This window comes from Dendropsophus ebraccatus, chromosome 1 (genome assembly GCF_027789765.1).
Source record: "Dendropsophus ebraccatus isolate aDenEbr1 chromosome 1, aDenEbr1.pat, whole genome shotgun sequence".
Classification (NCBI taxonomy): domain Eukaryota; kingdom Metazoa; phylum Chordata; class Amphibia; order Anura; family Hylidae; genus Dendropsophus; species Dendropsophus ebraccatus.
In genome coordinates this window covers 6370467-6391430 of record NC_091454.1, presented here as the reverse complement: position 1 = coordinate 6391430, position 20964 = coordinate 6370467, and the positions used below count along the sequence as shown (strand labels likewise).

The window sequence follows — 20964 nt, the reverse complement described above, 5'->3', positions numbered from 1 at the left end:
TAGATAGATAGGAGATAGATAGATAGGAGATAGATAGATAGAAGATAGATAGATAGGAGATAGATAGATAGGAGATAGATAGATAGATAGATAGGAGATAGATAGATAGATAGATAGGAGATAGATAGATAGGAGATAGATAGATAGATAGATAGATAGATAGATAGATAGATAGATAGATAGATAGATAGATAGATAGGAGATAGATAGATAGGAGATAGATAGATAGATAGGAGATAGATAGATAGATAGGAGATAGATAGATAGGAGATAGATAGATAGGAGATAGATAGGTAGATAGATAGATAGATAGGAGATAGATAGATAGATATGACCTGCAGTTAAATGTCTCTATATGTTCTTCAGTTTGCTGGACAGGTCAATCTCCACATATTTGAAGACTGGTGTGGTAGCAGCATCCAGCAACTCCGCCGAAATCTGCATTTTCCTCTTTATCCCCATGTGAGTAAATGTCACTTATAGTCGGACTACTGTAACATGTACAAGAATATAACTACTATAATACTGCTCCTATATACAGGAATATAACTACTATAATACTGCTCCTATATACAGGAATATACTACTATAATACTGCTCCTATATACAGGAATATACCTACTATAATACTGCCCCCTATATACAGGAATATAACTACTATAATACTGCTCCTATATACAGGAATATAACTACTATAATACTGCTCCTATATACAGGAATATAACTACTATAATACTGCTCCTATATACAGGAATATAACTACTATAATACTGCTCCTATATACAGGAATATAACTACTATAATACTGCCCCTATATACAGGAATATAACTACTATAATACTGCTCCTATATACAAGAATATAACTACTATAATACTGCTCCTATATACAGGAATATAACTACTATAATACTGCTCCTATATACAGGAATATAACTACTATAATACTGCTCCTATATACAGGAATATAACTACTATATTACTGCTCCTATATACAAGAATATAACTACTATAATACTGCTCCTATATACAGGAATATAACTACTATAATACTGCTCCTATATACAGGGATATAACTACTATAATACTGCTCCTATATACAGGAATATACTACTATAATACTGCTCCTATATACAGGGATATAACTACTATAATACTGCCCCCTATATACAGGGATATAACTACTATAATACTGCCCCCTATATACAAGAATATAACTACTATAATACTGCCCCCTATATACAGGAATATAACTACTATAATACTGCTCCCTATATACAGGAATATAACTACTATAATACTGCTCCTACATAATCTCTTCATAGCTGTAACCCCTCTCTCTCCGGACAGAGAGTGCTGCATGCACTTACACTCAGCTATACACACTGCTGCTATAATGTACCTGCACTCACACTCAGCTATACACACTGCTGCTATAATGTGCCTGCACTCACACTCAGCTATACACCCTGCTGCTATAATGTGCCTGCACTCACACTCAGCTATACACACTGCTGCTTTAATGTACCTGCACTCACACTCAGCTATACACACTGCTGCTTTAATGTACCTGCACTCACACTCAGCTATACACACTGCTGCTTTAATGTACCTGCACTCACACTCAGCTATACACACTGCTGCTATAATGTGCCTGCACTTACATTCAGCCATAAGAGTGATTTGGATTACAAGCACAGTCCCGGAACGTATTATACTTGTAATCCAAGGCAGCACTGTACTATACTATGTGTAAGTGTCTCGTCTATCCTCCTGGCAGGTGTATTCAGGGTTAATTTCTTATCAGTTTGCGTATGAATGATGGTAATTGATTAGGACTATGTGCTTTAGTAGATTGGCTGTGGAGGAGGAGATCATCTTCCTCCAGCTGTACCTGTATTATGTGCAGTGTGGAGGAGCCGGACCTGTTTAACCTCTTTTAGCCCATTGTGATAGATCTGTGTATTATGTCATTGAGGACACGGCCCGTGTATTTCCTGCTGTATACATAGATGGATGCTGGGGGGGGTGGACCCTTTAGAAGTCTTTATATCCTCCATTATGGATATAGATGGGTCCTGTATCCTCCTCAGTGGGCAGGAAGGGGTTACGTCTCTAATCTCAGTTGGATACAGAGCAGTAATTCACAACCACTTATTACCTCGCTCCGGTGTTTCTGCCCCCTGTGCCAGTAAACAATGGCTATAGACGGATTATCGCGATTCAGTCTCCACTCACCCTGAATATGTCTTTGTTGGGAGTGTGTTGCGAACCTCGTGTCCTATTTATGTTATTGATGATAGGAGTTGTTGTTGGTGCGGTGGGAATCAGGGTGTGTGCGTCAGTCTGGGGGGGGGGGCGGAGTCAGTGAGGCGTAATGTGGCTGCAGGTAAGAAGAAAACACAGAATAAAAGGGATACATACAACTATTCAATAGTGTATATGGCTCCGACGCGTTTCAGGCATATGCTACATACTACCAGAATGGATACATGGGGGAATGGTCGATGGATATTCTTGCTTATAATTACCGAAACCGATCCATAAAAGCTGTAACTCAGTTAGGTTGTTTAGTAAATGGCTGACGCGTTTTGGATCAAGGGCTCATAGATCAGTATATTGTATCCAATATATAGAGCGGTTCCTGTATGAATCGCGTCGGCCATGCTGGGCCTTTTCCTGATCCCTTTCAACACATATCAGATAGGTAGGATGTAAAACGCGTCAGCCATGCTAATTCAAAAAAGCATCAAACATGCCTGATGTATTACAATACAATGAACTTTAAATGAAAATGTGAAACGCGTCAGCCATGCTGGTCCATTTCTTGATGCCTTTCTATACATATTAGCTAGGTATGACGTAAAACGCGTCAGCCATGCTGGTTCTTTACTAGATGCCTTTCAATACATCAGCTAGGTATGATGTAAAACGCATCAGCCATGCTGGTCTTGATTCAAAAATGTGCCAAACATACCTGATGTATTACATTACAACTATGAATGAAAATGTGAAATGCGTCAGAAATGCTGGTCCTTTATGGATCCCTTTGAACACATCAGCTAGGTTAGGTATGACGTGAAATGCGACAGCCATGCTGGGCCTCATTCAAAAATGTACCAAACATGTCTGATGTATTACGATACAATGAACTTTGAATGAAAATGTGAAATGCGTCGGCCAGGTTTGTCCGTTTTTGGACTCCTTTCAAGAGATATCAGTAATGAGGTATGGATAAACATCCCCAAGCCATGCTTGAGCTTCCAGAGTTTTACATTTGTGTCTGTTATGGGTAAAAAAAAATATATGGCATGAAATGCGTCGACCATGCTTGAGCTTTTACAGATATTTCTCCATATCTATCATTTATGGGTAAAACGCGTCACATATTTGAGTTTCTAGAGATCATTTTTTGATATGTCTAAGTCATGGGTAAAAATGCATCGACCATGTTTGGACTTTTAGAGTGCTTTTTTTTTAAATGCATGGGTAATAACCTTTAGACTAAAGCGCGTTGGCTGTGCTTTTAGGAATCTCTTTCAATATGTATAGGGTTCTGAAACGAATCTTCCATGTGAAACGCCTCAGCCAGGCTTGTACATTAGGGATCCATTTGTCTTACATGAAACGCGTCGCCCGAGCTTTTTAGAGCCTTTTCTATGTGTATGAATTATAAAGAGGCATAGTGATGTGAAATGCGTCGGCCATATTTGTGTCTCTATGGATATATTACAGTCTAAAGACGTATGTGTAGGAGTGTGAAACGCGTCAGCTGACTGTCCCTCCTCCGTCGTCTATCATCCAGCTGTAGGGATTTGATTGGGATTCCTGAGAATAATTAAGATTTTTCCTCAGATTCGCACAACAGTCAGCAAGTTGGCGATAAGCCCGCAGTGGACCAACTATGGGCTCCGAATGTTTGGATACCTCCACCCGGATACAGATGGTGAGTGTACCGCACAGTACTGATCTCCTCTCCTTGTTATGGTTTGTTAGCGCCCCCTTGAGTCATGGTGATATCGTTACACTGCAATCTCTGAAAGTATCTGATGGCTTTGACCTTGATGTTTTCCGATGACATTTCTGTCGATGGAAGGACAACAAGTCCTGATCTTCCTGACGCGTTTCCAGCTCTGGATTACAATCTGCTTCCTGTTATCGAGGCATAGGATGAGTAAGAAGAAGTGCACAAAACTCAGTCTTATAGTAAATCATCTCAAATAACATATCATTTTGCTTATGGTTCCTGTAATTTAGTGTTCCCCAAACTTTGGCTCTACAGCTGTGACAAAACTACAACTTCCAGCATGCCCGACAGCCGTTGACTGTTAGGGCAATCTGGGTGTATTTTGCACCAGCTGGAGCGCCATCACATGGGGACCCTTTAACACGTGACTCTTCTTCCTGTTCTCTGCTGCAGGTGATTTCCAGTTTGCAGTCTCTTCCGACGACAACTCCGAGTTCTGGCTCAGTGACGATCAGTCTGTGGCTAACCTCAAGCTCCTGTGCAGAGTCGGGCCGGTAAGAGGAGCCTCTGGATCTGCAGGGAGAGGGGATGGAGTCTCGTAATGATAGAGAGAACACAATTGGGGGAATAGGGTCTGTGATGAAACTAGTAGCTGGGATGAAACAGATGGCATTGTGACTAGTGATGAAACTAGTAGCTGGGATGAAACAGATGGCACTGTGGCTAGTGATGAAACTAGTAGCTGGGATGAAACAGATGGCACTGTGACTAGTGGTGAATCTAGTAGCCGGAATGAAACAGATAGCATTGTGACTAGTGATGAAACTAGTAGCTGAGATGAAACAGATGGCACTGTGACTAATGATGAAACTAGTAGTGGGGTTGAATCAGATGGCACTGTGATTAGTGATGAAACTAGTAGGTGGGATGAAACAGATAGCACTGTAACTAGTGATGAAACTAGTAGCTGAGATGAAACAGATAGCACTGTGACTAGTGGTGAAACTAGTAGCCGGGATAAAACAGATGGCACTGTGGCTAGTGATGAAACTAGTAGGTGGGATGAAACAGATGGCACTGTGACTAGTCATAAACTAGTAGGTGGGATGAAACAGATGGCACTGTGACTAGTCATAAACTAGTAGCCGGGATGAAACAGATGGCATTGTGACTAGTGATGAAACTAGTAGCTGGGATGAAACAGATGGCACTGTGACTAGTGGTGAATCTAGTAGCCGGAATGAAACAGATAGCATTGTGACTAGTGATGAAACTAGTAGCTGAGATGAAACAGATGGCACTGTGACTAATGATGAAACTAGTAGTGGGGTTGAATCAGATGGCACTGTGACTAGTGATGAAACTAGTAGGTGGGATGAAACAGATAGCACTGTAACTAGTGATGAAACTAGTAGCTGAGATGAAACAGATAGCACTGTGACTAGTGGTGAAACTAGTAGCCGGGATAAAACAGATGGCACTGTGGCTAGTGATGAAACTAGTAGGTGGGATGAAACAGATGGCACTGTGACTAGTCATAAACTAGTAGGTGGGATGAAACAGATGGCACTGTGACTAGTCATAAACTAGTAGCCGGGATGAAACAGATGGCATTGTGACTAGTGATGAAACTAGTAGCTGGGATGAAACAGATGGCACTGTGACTAGTGGTGAATCTAGTAGCCGGAATGAAACAGATAGCATTGTGACTAGTGATGAAACTAGTAGCTGAGATGAAACAGATGGCACTGTGACTAATGATGAAACTAGTAGTGGGGTTGAATCAGATGGCACTGTGACTAGTGATGAAACTAGTAGGTGGGATGAAACAGATAGCACTATAACTAGTGATGAAACTAGTAGCTGAGATGAAACAGATAGCACTGTGACTAGTGGTGAAACTAGTAGCCGGGATAAAACAGATGGCACTGTGGCTAGTGATGAAACTAGTAGCTGGGATGAAACAGATGGCACTGTGACTAGTCATGAAACTAGTAGCCGGGATGAAACAGATGGCACTGTGACTAGTGATAAAATTAGTAGCCGGGATGAAACAGATGGCACTGTGACTAGTGATAAAACTAGTATCTGGGATGAAACAGATGGCACTGTGGCTAGTGATAAAACCAGTATCTGGGATGAAACAGATGGCACTGTGGCTAGTGATGAAACTAGTAGCTGGGATGAGAGAGATGTCACTGTGACTAGAGATTAAACTAGAAGCCGGGATGAAACAATAAGGGCTCTCTTTCTAAAGAATAAAAAGTGCACCTTTCCACACCATCTTTTTATAATGGGGAGCCATGCTGGGGATCAGGAATGTGATGGGAGGCATGCTGGGGATCAGGAATGTGATGGGAGGCATGCTGGGGATCAGGAATGTGATGGGAGCCATACTGGGGATCAGGAATGTGATGGGAGCCATACTGGGGATCAGGAATGTGATGGGAGCCATACTGGGGATCAGGAATGTGATGGGAGCCATACTGGGGATCAGGAATGTGATGGGAGGCATGCTGGGGATCAGGAATGTGATGGGAGCCATGCTGGGGATCAGGAATGTGATGGGAGGCATGCTGGGGATCAGGAATGTGATGGGAGCCATGCTGGGGATCAGGAATGTGATGGGAGCCATACTGGGGATCAGGAATGTGATGGGAGCCATGCTGGGGATCAGGAATGTGATGGGAGGCATGCTGGGGATCAGGAATGTGATGGGAGCCATACTGGGGATCAGGAATGTGATGGGAGCCATACTGGGGATCAGGAATGTGATGGGAGCCATACTGGGGATCAGGAATGAGATGGGAGCCATACTGGGGATCAGGAATGAGATGGGAGCCATACTGGGGATCAGGAATGTGATGGGAGCCATACTGGGGAACAGGAATGTGATGGGAGCCATACTGGGGATCAGGAATGAGATGGGAGCCATGCTGGGGATCAGGAATGTGATGGGAGCCATACTGGGGATCAGGAATGTGATGGGAGCCATACTGGGGATCAGGAATGACATGGGAGCCATGCTGGGGATCAGGAATGTGATGGGAGCCATACTGGGGATCAGGAATGAGATGGGAGCCATACTGGGGATCAGGAATGAGATGGGAGCCATACTGGGGATCAGGAATGTGATGGGAGCCATACTGGGGATCAGGAATGTGATGGGAGCCATGCTGGGGATCAGGAATGTGATGGGAGCCATACTGGGATCAGGAATGTGATGGGAGCCATACTGGGGATCAGGAATGAGATGGGAGCCATACTGGGGATCAGGAATGAGATGGGAGCCATACTGGGGATCAGGAATGTGATGGGAGCCATACTGGGGGAACAGGAATGAGATGGGAGCCATACTGGGGATCAGGAATGTGATGGGAGCCATACTGGGGATCAGGAATGTGATGGGAGCCATACTGGGGATCAGGAATGTGATGGGAGCCATGCTGGGGATCAGGAATGTGATGGGAGCCATACTGGGGATCAGGAATGTGATGGGAGCCATACTGGGGATCAGGAATGAGATGGGAGCCATACTGGGGATCAGGAATGAGATGGGAGCCATACTGGGGATCAGGAATGTGATGGGAGCCATACTGGGGATCAGGAATGAGATGGGAGCCATACTGGGGATCAGGAATGTGATGGGAGCCATACTGGGGATCAGGAATGTGATGGGAGCCATACTGGGGATCAGGAATGTGATGGGCGGCATGCTGGGTATCAGGAATGTGATGGGAGCCATACTGGGGATCAGGAATGTGATGGGAGCCATACTGGGGATCAGGAATGTGATGGGAGCCATACTGGGGATCAGGAATGTGATGGGAGCCATACTGGGGATCACGAATGTGATGGGAGCCATACTGGGGATCAGGAATGTGATGGGAGCCATGCTGGGGATCAGGAATGTGATGGGAGCCATACTGGGGATCACGAATGTGATAGGAGCCATACTGGGGATCAGGAATGAGATGGGAGCCATACTGGGGATCAGGAATGAGATGGGAGCCATACTGGGGATCAGGAATGTGATGGGAGCCATACTGGGGATCAGGAATGTGATGGGAGCCATACTGGGGATCAGGAATGAGATGGGAGCCATACTGGGGATCAGGAATGAGATGGGAGCCATACTGGGGATCAGGAATGTGATGGGAGCCATACTGGGGAACAGGAATGAGATGGGAGCCATACTGGGGATCAGGAATGAGATGGGAGCCATACTGGGGATCAAGAATGTGATGGGAGCCATACTGGGGAACAGGAATGAGATGGGAGCCATACTGGGGATCAGGAATGAGATGGGAGCCATACTGGGGATCAGGAATGTGATGGGAGCCATACTGGGGATCGGGAATGTGATGGGAGCCATACTGGGGAACAGGAATGAGATGGGAGCCATACTGGGGATCAGGAATGAGATGGGAGCCATACTGGGGATCAGGAATGAGATGGGAGCCATACTGGGGATCAAGAATGTGATGGGAGCCATACTGGGGATCAGGGATGTGATGGGAGCCATACTGGGGAACAGGAATGAGATGGGAGCCATACTGGGGATCAGGAATGAGATGGGAGCCATACTGGGGATCAGGAATGTGATGGGAGCCATACTGGGGATCGGGAATGTGATGGGAGCCATACTGGGGAACAGGAATGAGATGGGAGCCATACTGGGGATCAGGAATGAGATGGGAGCCATACTGGGGATCAGGAATGTGATGGGAGCCGTGCTGGGGATCAGGAATGTGATGGGAGCCATACTGGGGATCAGGAATGAGATGGGAGCCATACTGGGGATCAGGAATGAGATGGGAGCCATACTGGGGATCAGGAATGTGATGGGAGCCATACTGGGGATCAGGAATGTGATGGGAGCCATACTGGGGATCAGGAATGTGATGGGAGCCATACTGGGGATCAGGAATGTGATGGGAGCCATACTGGGGATCAGGAATGTGATGGGAGCCATACTGGGGATCAGGAATGAGATGGGAGCCATACTGGGGATCAGGAATGTGATGGGAGCCATACTGGGGATCAGGAATGTGATGGGAGCCATACTGGGGATCAGGAATGAGATGGGAGCCATACTGGGGATCAGGAATGAGATGGGAGCCATACTGGGGATCAGGAATGTGATGGGAGCCATACTGGGGATCAGGAATGAGATGGGAGCCATGCTGGGGATCAGGAATGTGATGGGAGCCATACTGGGGATCAGGAATGTGATGGGAGCCATGCTGGGGATCAGGAATGTGATGGGAGCCGTGCTGGGGATCAGGAATGTGATGGGAGCCATACTGGGGATCAGGAATGTGATGGGAGCCATACTGGGGATCAGGAATGTGATGGGAGCCATACTGGGGATCAGGAATGAGATGGGAGCCATACTGGGGATCAGGAATGTGATGGGAGCCATACTGGGGATCAGGAATGTGATGGGAGCCATACTGGGGATCAGGAATGAGATGGGAGCCATACTGGGGATCAGGGATGTGATGGGAGCCATGCTGGGGATCAGGAATGTGATGGGAGCCATACTGGGGATCAGGAATGAGATGGGAGCCATACTGGGGATCAGGAATGAGATGGGGAATGTCTTTTGGGAGGACGGCCCACACTCTGCTGTTGATGTGTTTCCAGAGGATTCTCTAGACTAGATACATTGTAGCAGATCTCCAGCTGTGAGATGAAGTAGCTGTTTCTCTTTCTGTCCTGCAGGCAGGGAAGCAATGGACAGCCCCAGGGGAGTATGGGAAATTCCAAGGTCAAATCTCTGCAACGGTCAGGTAAGACACAGAGGGTTTACATTACCCCAATCTGCCCTCCTCTGGGGGTAATCCTGGGGAGGAAATTACACAACCCCCTCCTGGGTCACAGCCACATGACAGACTCCCCTCAGCTTCCCATTCATATTAATAGGCATCATCTGCACCTCCTTTTCCTCATCTTGTTACCAGTGAAGTACCGCATGGGCGGGGACACAACAAGCCCCGCCCCTGCCCAACTTTCTTGTATAGTAGATATATGGCTTCCCATGCTTGTTATATCTTCTTGTGTTGTAGGTTGTCGGCTTCCCAGAGATATTACTTTGAATTGTTACATAAACAGGACAACAAAGGGACAGACCATGTGGAGCTGGGGGTGAGTGACGGAATAGTGTAACCTGGGTATACCTTATATTGTATATAGTGCTACAGAGCATGCCGGTATAACCTGGGTATCTCCTGTATGTAATTATATATGTACAGCTGGTATAACCTGGGTATATACTGTATATAATTATATATGTACAGCTGGTATAACATGGGTATATACTGTATATAATTATATATGTACAGCTGGTATAACCTGGGAATATACTGTATATAATTATATATGTACAGCTGGTATAACCTGAGTATATATACTGTATATAAATATATATGTACAGCTGGTATAACCTGGATATATACTGTATATAATTATATATGTACAGCTGGTATAACCTGGGTATATACTGTATAAAATTATATATGTACAGCTGGTATAACCTGGGTATATACTGTATATAATTATATATGTACAGCTGGTATAACCTGGGTATATACTGTATATAATTATATATGTACAGCTGGTATAACCTGGGGATCTCCTGTATATAATTATATATGTACAGCTGGTATAACCTGAGTATATATACTGTATATAATTATATATGTACAGCTGGTATAACATGGGTATATACTGTATATAGTGATATATGTACAGCTGGTATAACCTGGGTATCTCCTGTATATAATTATATATGTACAGCTGGTATAACCTGGGTATCTCCTGTATATAATTATATATGTACAGCTGGTATAACCTGGGTATATACTGTATATAATTATATATGTACAGCTGGTATAACATGGGTATATATTGTATATAGTGATATATGTACAGCTGGTATAACCTGGGTATATACTGTATATAATTATATATGTACAGCTGGTATAACCTGGGGATCTCCTGTATATAATTATATATGTACAGCTGGTATAACCTGGGAATATATTGTATATAATTATATATGTACAGCTGTTATAACCTGGGTATATACTGTATATAATTATATATGTACAGCTGGTATAACCTGGGTATCTCCTGTATATAATTATATATGTACAGCTGGTATAACCTGGGTATATATGTTGCTGTAGTCAGTCTCTTATATTGCCCTCTCTCCCCCGTAGTGGCGGCAGCCTTTGGTTAGTCCTGAGTTCACACTTGTAGACTCGCAGTTCCTGTCTCTGTTCTCTGGTAAGTTCTTATTGTCAGTATATAGATAGACAGTATATAGATGCTATTAGTGACTATGTGTGTGTATATATATATATATATATATATATATATATATATATATACACATACAGGTCTTAGAGACTATGGAATTTACATTTATTGTGTAAATTGCGAATACTACAACTCTAAAGCCACGCCCACATTACAGATGCTCCGCCCACTTGTCTCCTTACTTTCCTTCTATAGATGATATGATTGTGCCCATGGGGGACACGTCCCTCATCCCCCTGAGTGAGGCCAGTCACTACAAGGAGGGTCCGGAGGAGCACCCGGCCGACATGCTGAAAGAAGACCCCCGAGATGTCATCTATAAAGGTGACGCCTAACATACAGCTTCTCACAGCTGAGGGTTTGTTACAGTTGTCTCCAGTCTGGACGATGCAATGTCGAATGGACCGGATACAGCAGTAACAAGTATAGGACAGGGCCCGAGGCGGCAGAGCGGCAGAAATCCGGAACGTTCCCTATAAATCTTCTCTCTTGTGTTTCAGTCCATCTTGTGCCCATGAACCGGGTGCACGGCGTCCTGCCCAGCTGCTCATACAACCCCAGCTACCTGGTGGAGGGCTACCCGCTGCAGAGGTACCAGGGCCTGCAGTTTGTAAGTGGCGTTCATTCCGTCTATTACTCTCTGGTATCAGCCATGTCAGGCAGTAGGGCAGGGGGATACTATCTATTGCTCTCTGGTATCAGCCATGTCTGGGTGTAGGACAGGTGGATACTATCTATTGCTCTCTGGTATCAGCCATGTCAGGCAGTAGGACAGGTGGATACTATCTATTGCTCTCTGGTATCAGCCATGTCAGACAGTAGGACTGGTGGATACTATCTATTGCTCTCTGGTATCAGCCATGTCTAGGTGTAGTGTCCCCATGATCCCTTCTTCTTATTACTTGTGTCCAGTACTGAGTTATTTCCATCCGTCATATTGACTATAATCCACTTTATGAATATGTAGTTGGGGTGGAACTCCGGAGGCGTGTGTGTGTGCATGGACACCTATCTATAACACATTCTGCCCCCCGCAGGTCCGCCTTACATACGTCTACCCCAATGACTACACGCGGCTCAGCCACATGGAGAAGGAGAACGAGTGCCTGTACCAGGAGAACCTACGTTATGGTCACAGGTATCTGCAGAGGGGGATCTGGGGGGTGCCACGTGGCTGGAGCCCCTTATCCTGCAGGAGACCCTGCCCCTATAAACCTATATATCCTCTCTCACAGGCTAAAGTATAGGAAATACATGCGGGAGGACCAACCACAGCCCGGACCTGCTGACCGCCCAGGTAACCCTGTGATCAATAGCTGTAAAATATCCACAAGATAGTAGCTACGGTGACTTTGGAGATTCTGGATCCCCCAAGGTTCCAAATGAGAAACTATTCCCAAACCAGACATCCTCTAATGTCCCCCAGGACTCGGGACAGCCCTATAGGTTTCATTGAGGAGCATGACCATAGCCATAAGAACAAACCATTATATCTAGAACCATGGGAAACAATCCATGTATGTGAACAGTAAACGTAAGACCATGAGCCCCAATCTCTAAATCTAGAACATTAGATGTAAGGTCATGGGAACCAATTTCTATATCTAGAACATTAAATGTAAGTTCATGGGAACCAATCTCTATATCTAAAACATTAGACGTAAGACCATGAGCCCCAATCTCTAAATCTAGAACATTAGATCATTTGATCAGTAAGGTCATTTGAACCAATCTCTATATCTGGAACATTAGATGTAAGGTCATGGGTACCAATCTCTATATCTAGAACATTAGACGTAAGGTCATGGGAACCAATCTCTATATCTAGAACATTAGACATTTGACCATGGGAACCAATCTATATATGTAAACATTTAACATAAAACCATGAGCACCAATCTTTATATCTAGAACCCTAGACGTAAGGTCATGGGAACCAATCTTTATATCAAGAACACTAGACGCAAGGTCATGGGAACCAATCTTTATATCTAGAACACTAGACGCAAGGTCATGGGAACCAATCTTTATATCTAGAACACTAGATGTAAGGTCATGGGAACCAATCTTTATATCCAGAACCCTAGACGTAAGGTCATGGGAACCAATCTTTATTACTAGAACACTAGACGTAAGGTCATGGGAACCAATCTTTATTCTAGAACACTACACGTAAGGTCATGGGAACCAATCTCTATATCTAGAACATTAGACATTTGACCATGGGAACCAATCTATATATGTAAATATTTAACATAAAACCATGAGCACCAATCTTTATATCTAGAACCCTAGACGTAAGGTCATGGGAACCAATCTTTATATCAAGAACACTAGACGCAAGGTCATGGGAACCAATCTTTATATCTAGAACACTAGACGCAAGGTCATGGGAACCAATCTTTATATATAGAACACTAGACGTAAGGTCATGGGAACCAATCTTTATATCTAGAACACTAGATGTAAGGTCATGGGAACCAATCTTTATTACTAGAACACTAGACGTAAGGTCATGGGAACCAATCTTTATATCTAGAACACTACACGTAAGGTCATGCGAATCAATCTACATATCTAGGGCATTAAACGTAAGACCATAGGAACCAATCTATATATGTAGAACATGAGAACCTAGTCTATGGGAACCAATATGTATCTCTAAAACATTGGACTAAGACCATGAGCACCAGTATATATATATATATATTTATATATATATTAGGCTATGTTAACCAGTCTGTATCTAGAACATAAGAACCAACACCATGGATAGGGGAATTAATCTATATATCTAGAACATAAGAACTAGAACTATAATGCATGGTCCTTGAAGGTCCCAATCAGAATTCCCAAAACAATGTTGTAAATGTGCTTCTCTGTTTGTTTAAACAGGTTGGTCGGAGGACTACAACCAGTCGGATTTCCAATATGAGGACAACGAGAATGAGTTTATTGATAGAGCAGAACAAGAAAATCCGAGTGAAGACGAGGTCATAAGACAGAGGAAGCTTTTCTTCCTCTCTGTAAAAGATAATGAACCAAGTACTGTGAAACCGAATGTCCGGAGGAGAAGAGGACAACCCCAGGAATTTGTCATCAACAGGGACATGGAAAGGTCCAATAATCGTATAAGCCAGCCTTCAGGACCTGAGCAGCACAACCAGAGATCTGCACCTCCCATGGACTCCAGACCCCGGAAAAGAAAGCAGGTGGACAGTGTGAACCGTGGCCAAGGTATTGCTGGGGTAGAGAAGAACAGATCAATAGTCTTACGGAATAAGGAACGTCAAAACCAACACAAACAAAGCAAAAATGAGGGTGTGAGGATGCAACGTGATGGTGGACAACGGTCAAACCTACAGGAGAGGCACGATCCTCAGAGGTCGAATCTCAGGGAGAAGAACTCTTATAGAAGACAAGGTATGAAGATCGATGAGCTGGGCCGTGAAATGAACCAAGTCGAGACGGAAGAGCTACCACCAGGAGGAAAGTTAGAACAGAATATACCAAAAGATCTAGATCTTCATGTAGGAAGAAAGGAACAAGACAATGTCCAAAGACCCAAAGGAGACGAGGAAGATAGAAACAAGCCAAAGATCCACGAGGATGTCCCTCCAGACAGCAACAACGTGCTAGACTCCCAAATAAACCATAAAAAGGATCAGATTGTGGAAAAAGATCACATGAATAAACAAAACAATGATATGGGTGATGGTGTAGTGCGAAAAGAGAGTTCAAGGATGGGGAAGGGATCTCAAGAATATCATAGACTGAATAAAAATGCAGCACAGGACTATACAACTTCTAAGAGACCACAACCTGGGAAGGATGTGATGCCAAAACCTCAAGATGTTGGGTGGACCAGACCAGATCTTGAGAGAAGACGTGGGGGTGATGGTGAAGGAATACACCAAAGTCAGAAGATAGGCTTGGATGAAAATGTGGAGAAAAGTCAAGACCTTGAACCAGCCGAGGTGGGAAGAAGAGGAATGGAGGAACAGGTGGAAAACCCACCTATCACTGGTGACCATCAAGGTGGGAAGCAAAGACCTGAATACATAGAGATGACAAATGAGATAACACTACCTGAGAACAACAACATGAATGGAGTTAGCGTGAAAAGCCAAGATGTAGAAGTTGGCCTAGGAGAAGGTCAACACAGAACAGACAATGAGAGACAAGAACCTGCGATGGAGCAAAACGAAATACTACAACCCAACACGGACAAGTATGTGGAGCAGAATCCAGACAATAATGTGAGAGATGAGCAGGAGGAGAATGGTCATCAGCCTTATAGAGAATACGATGCCGAGGAAGAGGAGGAGGACGAAGAGGAGCTGGAATATCCAATTGTTTACGAGGACCCTGTGTTCTGGAATCGGACGTTCCATGTGAGTCAGACAGATTTCCAGATTCTTAGGTCGGACTACATTGATCTACAGTGTAACACATCAGGGAATCTCCAGCTGAAGGAAAGTGAAGCCCTGGCCATAGTTGGATCTCTTATGAAGAAGCTCAACCAGTGGCATCGAGGGTGAGAACCTGGGGCGCATTACTAGAGGGATAAGATATATAAATGGTCATGTATCAGAGAAGGTGGGCAGGTTCTAGAATAACATAGAATCTGGCTAGTCCTGTGTTTTGAGACTCTTCAATGAGGCTCCAGGGGCTCCTCTTTTGCATATTCATGTTTCCCAGGGGGCAATGCACCTAGGACTTCACTGCATTGAGCGCTTTCACTAGCAGCCGGCAGTGTTGTTGTTTGGCTGGTCTCCCTGAGTTCAGCAATCTGTTTCTCTTATAGAATAAATTAACTATGAGCAGCAAATGGTGAAACTAGACTAGGGGTGTTACAACCAGGACGTAGACCATGAGAACTCTTCTGTGTATCTAGAACATGAGAAGCAAGACCATGGTCATAAGAGCCGATCTATTTAGCTAGAACATTAATACCAAGACCATCAAATTTCCTGTTTACACAGGAAGATGTGCAGCTGATGACGAGACACCATTAGCCAAGGATCGACTGTGTAAAAGAACCCTAATCTTTATCTAGAACATGAGAAAAACTAAGGCCATGGCCATGAGAGAGAGAGTCTATATATCTAGAACATAAGTATCAGGACCATTGCCATGAGGACAGACTTATATGTCTAGATCATGAGAACCAAGGGACCAATCTATAAATTGAAACCTTAGAACTCAGACCATATCTAGAACAGGAAAACCCAGACCACCAGAATTAATCTATGAATCTAAAACGTAAGAGCCTCCTAGACCATGGCCATGAGAATCTATGTATCTAAAACGTAAGAGCCTCCTAGACCATGGCCATGAGAATCTATGTATCTAAAACGTAAGAGCCTCCTAGACCATGGCCATGAGAATCTATGTATCTAAAACGTAAGAGCCTCCTAGACCATGGCCATGAGAATCTATGTATCCAAAACGTAAGAGCCTCCTAGACCATGGCCATGAGAATCTATGTATCTAAAACGTAAGAGCCTCCTAGACCATGGCCATGAGAATCTATGTATCTAAAACGTAAGAGCCTCCTAGACCATGGCCATGAGAATCTATGTATCCAAAACGTAAGAGCCTCCTAGACCATGGCCATGAGAATCTATGTATCCAAAACGTAAGAGCCTCCTAGACCATGGCCATGAGAATCTATGTATCTAAAACGTAAGAGCCTCCTAGACCATGGCCATGAGAATCTATGTATCCAAAACGTAAGAGCCTCCTAGACCATGGCCATGAGAATCTATGTATCCAAAACGTAAGAGCCTCCTAGACCATGGCCATGAGAATCTATGTATCTAAAACGTAAGAGCCTCCTAGACCATGGCCATGAGAATCTATGTATCTAAAACGTAAGAGCCTCCTAGACCATGGCCATGAGAATCTATGTATCTAGAACGTAAGAGCCTCCTAGACCATGGCCATGAGAATCTATGTATCTAAAACGTAAGAGCCTCCTAGACCATGGCCATGAGAATCTATGTATCCAAAACGTAAGAGCCTCCTAGACCATGGCCATGAGAATCTATGTATCTAGATCTGAGAATAAAGACAATGAAACCAATGTAAAGATCTAGAACATGAGGCCTAAGACTAAGTAAAATGTGAGACCCAGTAACTAATCTGTATATCTAGAACATAAGAATGAAGACCATGAGGAAATAGAAACTGGCAGAGTTTTCCCCAGCAGCACAGAGTATTTCAGGAGATGACTGTGAGGGTGCGGTCCTGAGGTGTGGAATGATTTGGGCAATTGGTCACATAGATCACCTATGTAACATATACATCTCCCCTCCATCCTGTTCCATTCTTGGTCGCAGAACATACAAGCTCCAGAAGATCGTGAACATAGAGAAGCATCTGGACTACATGCGGGGGAGCCGATACTTCCTGGACCTGGAGCTGAGGGACAGATTCAACCGTCTGGTGAGATTCGCTCACTACGTCTTTGCCCCCGGCTGGACCGGACTCACCAAGGAAGTGAGGGAGCTGGAGAAGGAGATGAAGAATAAGATGTGGGGGCCACGGCGGAGGCTGCTGGCCAGGGAGCGGCCGATCGAGCTGTGCTGGCCCAGCGGCCTGGTCTGGAACCCCCAGGCTGTGGTCTATTTTATAGTGCCAGGTGAGTGGTGCTGGACTCTGGGAAAGCTGGAGAAGCGGCCATGTTTGATTCATCTGACCTTAGATTGCAATTATTTGTAGTGAAGAACCAAGCTCGCTGGGTGCAGAAGTTCATATGGGACATGGAGGCTTTACACCAGGCCACCAACGACCCTAATTTCTGTGTCATCATTGTGGACTTCAACAGCTCGGACCTGAATGTTCGGGACGCCCTGAAGCGATCACGTCTACCCAAGTAAGGAGAAAAACCTTTGGTTTCCGTCTAAAAGTTGTTCAGAAGGTTTTACATGTTGCGCCCCCTAGATGCCACAATCAGTATCCACTGCGGCATCGAGGTGGCAACAAAGCAGTTGGTGGTCCCTTCAAGCACCGAGCAGTTAAGATGGCAGCCATGGGCCTAAACTAGTTAGATAGTTGCAAGCAATCACTTAAAAAAATAAAGTTTTTAAGAACATAAATTTTTTAAAAAAAATTCCATTGCACTCCATAAATCCTTTTCTGGGGGACTTGCAATATATTATATGGTAAAATAGAGGAGACCATTAAAAAGAAACAACTTGTCCCACAAAAAACAAGCCCTCATAGAGCTCTGACAATGAAACAATAAAAAAGTTATAGACAAGAAGGAAAAAATAAAATTGCTGTGGAAGGAAGGGGTTAATAGATATAACCAGTCTGCAGCCAGCTCCTGAGCTCCACCTAGTGGTGACTTCAAGCAGAAGCTTTATGTCTATTGGGATAGAAATGTTGTATATGTATATAGTAAGTATCACCCCTATGTTGGGAGCAAAAACCCCTACCTGTGCTAACCTGAAGGGGGCGCTTTTTCATTACTTATCTTTGAGTTTTCTTTCTACAGATACCAATTTGTACAACTTGATGGAAACTTTGAACGCTCTGCGGGTTTACAGGCTGGAATCGATCTGGTAAAGGTGAGCCAGGCATGGTTTTGGTTATACACGGTCCACAGTGTAAATTAAAAGGGTGCACCTATTGACTTCCATGGCTCTGGGAAAGCTGGGTGGCCATGTCAGGTATTGTAGATACATTTTAGAATGGCCTATTGTTAACCCTGTACTGTCCCCTTCAGAACCCTCACAGTATCCTCTTCCTGTGTGACCTCCACATGCATTTTCCTTCATCAATCATCGACTCGGTGCGGACTCACACGGTGGAGACTAAGATGGTGTACGCTCCCATGGTCATGAGGCTGAGCTGCGGAGCTTCTCCTCGGTGGCCGGATGGTAAGATCGGAGTTCTTGCTTGCATTATTATAAGGTTACGTCTGTAGCGCCTGGCACCTTAAGGTGACGATAAGGATTGATGTTCTGCAGGGTACTGGGAAGTAAATGGATTCGGCCTGCTGGGAATTTACAAGTCAGACCTGGATCGTATCGGAGGGATGAATACTGAGGAATTTCGGGAAAGATGGGGAGGAGAAGACTGGGAGCTGCTGGACAGGTAAGCTCCACCCATAAGTTCAGTTATAATAAGCAGGGGTGGGGCCAGAAAGAAGGGACCGCCCCAAAGGAACATATGAGATGGGAAAATCAACAAATAACCGTATAACAAAACCATTTCTTTACTTCTCCTTCAGGATTGTCCATGCTGGGCTGGAGGTGGAGCGGCTGGCGGTCAGAAACTTTTACCACCACTTTCACTCCAGACGCGGCATGTGGAACCGCCGGACCGCATCAAACGCACGGCTAAACGTCTAAAGAACAAGTATGGGGCATACACGAGCACCCACCTCACCTCTACTGGTCTCAGTCATGGCGGACAGGCCCACCTGTTGTCTTACATGGAGCAGAGGAACCTTGGTGGATACGTCTGATGCTATTTGCCCCTAGGGGGTAACAGTTGGAGACACCTCGAGGTGCAGTAAACTTTATATAGCTGATCCAGAACCATAACCAGGGATCAGGCTGATCAGACTGAACCCGATCGGGACACTTAGAAGAAGCAGTAAAGTGCCTTATGGGGATAAGCTTGTTCTCCCTGACCTTAGAATAGCTCCCCCTAATGTAGCATAATGGAACAGCAAGAAGTTGTATGTTGTGCGTCTGCTATTTATTCCATCCTCCACTGAAGATACTGCACGGTAATGTGAACTGGGCCTTACTGCAATAAACTGCCCTTATTGTAGGGCGCGGGTGTGCACCTAGCTGACGACATATGAAGTACATGGGTGTGTCCAGCTTCACCCCTTCCATTATAAAGACTAGAAAAACATGACTGCCATTGGCCAGATAATAGCGCCACTTCTGTCCACAGGCCACATCTGGTACTACAGCTCCGTCCCATTCACCGGTATTGCAATACCAACCTATAGACAAGAGTGGCGCTGTTTCTGGAAGGACTCAGCAATGTTTTCTTTCATCTGATACAACCCCTTTAAGGCAAAGTCTAGATAAATAATAATATATAATATAATATAATAAGCGCAGACCTGGAGAATATACCTCAGCCTGGATGGCGGTTTTTCTGTCAAAAACAAAAAAAACATCTGAAGAATACGTTTCAAAAATTAGAAAAATTTCAAATTCTGTAACAACAAAAACTGCTTAATAATTATTTTGTGGCACAAAAAAAAATTGTTACTGTACAAACGCCGTCCCGACCATCGGTGCCACTGAGGTTGTAGCGGAGCTGTACGTGTACGGTTGTAGCGGAGCTGTACGTGTACGGTTGTAGCGGAGCTGTACGTGTAGAAGCGTCACATTTTATTTCATGTAGAATTTGTTTTCAAATATTTTTAATAAAAAAAAATTCTTTTTTTTTTTTTTTTTTTTTTAGAATTAGTTGTGGAGCAGATTGTAGACCTCTGCGGATTCTATAACTTGTACATGACGGGGGGGGGGGGGGGGGGGGGGGGGGGTTGGCGTCCGTCTGGAAGGCGGGTGACGTCCGGGACGGGTGGAGATGTTTATGTTGTCATATTATAGAGCTGATGTGCTGATCCTCTCTGTGGGTGAGAATATACACAGGAAAGTATGTAGTTAAATCGCAGTCACCCCCCCCCCCCCCC

General features: G+C 44.4%; 1 protein-coding gene across 1 annotated transcript in view; it reads left to right on the top strand.

The window, feature by feature from the left end:
• The window catches only part of B4GALNT3 (beta-1,4-N-acetyl-galactosaminyltransferase 3), a 55017-nt gene extending 34298 nt beyond the window's left edge, over window positions 1-20719 (top strand). Inside the window, exons 4-20 of the mRNA XM_069965171.1 lie at window positions 367-462; window positions 3854-3944; window positions 4419-4519; window positions 9693-9760; window positions 10037-10115; window positions 11192-11258; window positions 11487-11615; window positions 11792-11901; window positions 12329-12429; window positions 12527-12588; window positions 14187-15828; window positions 17636-17937; window positions 18018-18171; window positions 18796-18868; window positions 19027-19180; window positions 19271-19397; window positions 19534-20719. Of these exons, the coding sequence (XP_069821272.1) occupies window positions 367-462; window positions 3854-3944; window positions 4419-4519; window positions 9693-9760; window positions 10037-10115; window positions 11192-11258; window positions 11487-11615; window positions 11792-11901; window positions 12329-12429; window positions 12527-12588; window positions 14187-15828; window positions 17636-17937; window positions 18018-18171; window positions 18796-18868; window positions 19027-19180; window positions 19271-19397; window positions 19534-19654 (3477 nt within the window). The 3' untranslated portion in view covers window positions 19655-20719. The remainder of the gene's footprint in view (window positions 1-366; window positions 463-3853; window positions 3945-4418; window positions 4520-9692; window positions 9761-10036; window positions 10116-11191; window positions 11259-11486; window positions 11616-11791; window positions 11902-12328; window positions 12430-12526; window positions 12589-14186; window positions 15829-17635; window positions 17938-18017; window positions 18172-18795; window positions 18869-19026; window positions 19181-19270; window positions 19398-19533) is intronic.
• Window positions 20720-20964: the final 245 nt, after the last annotated feature.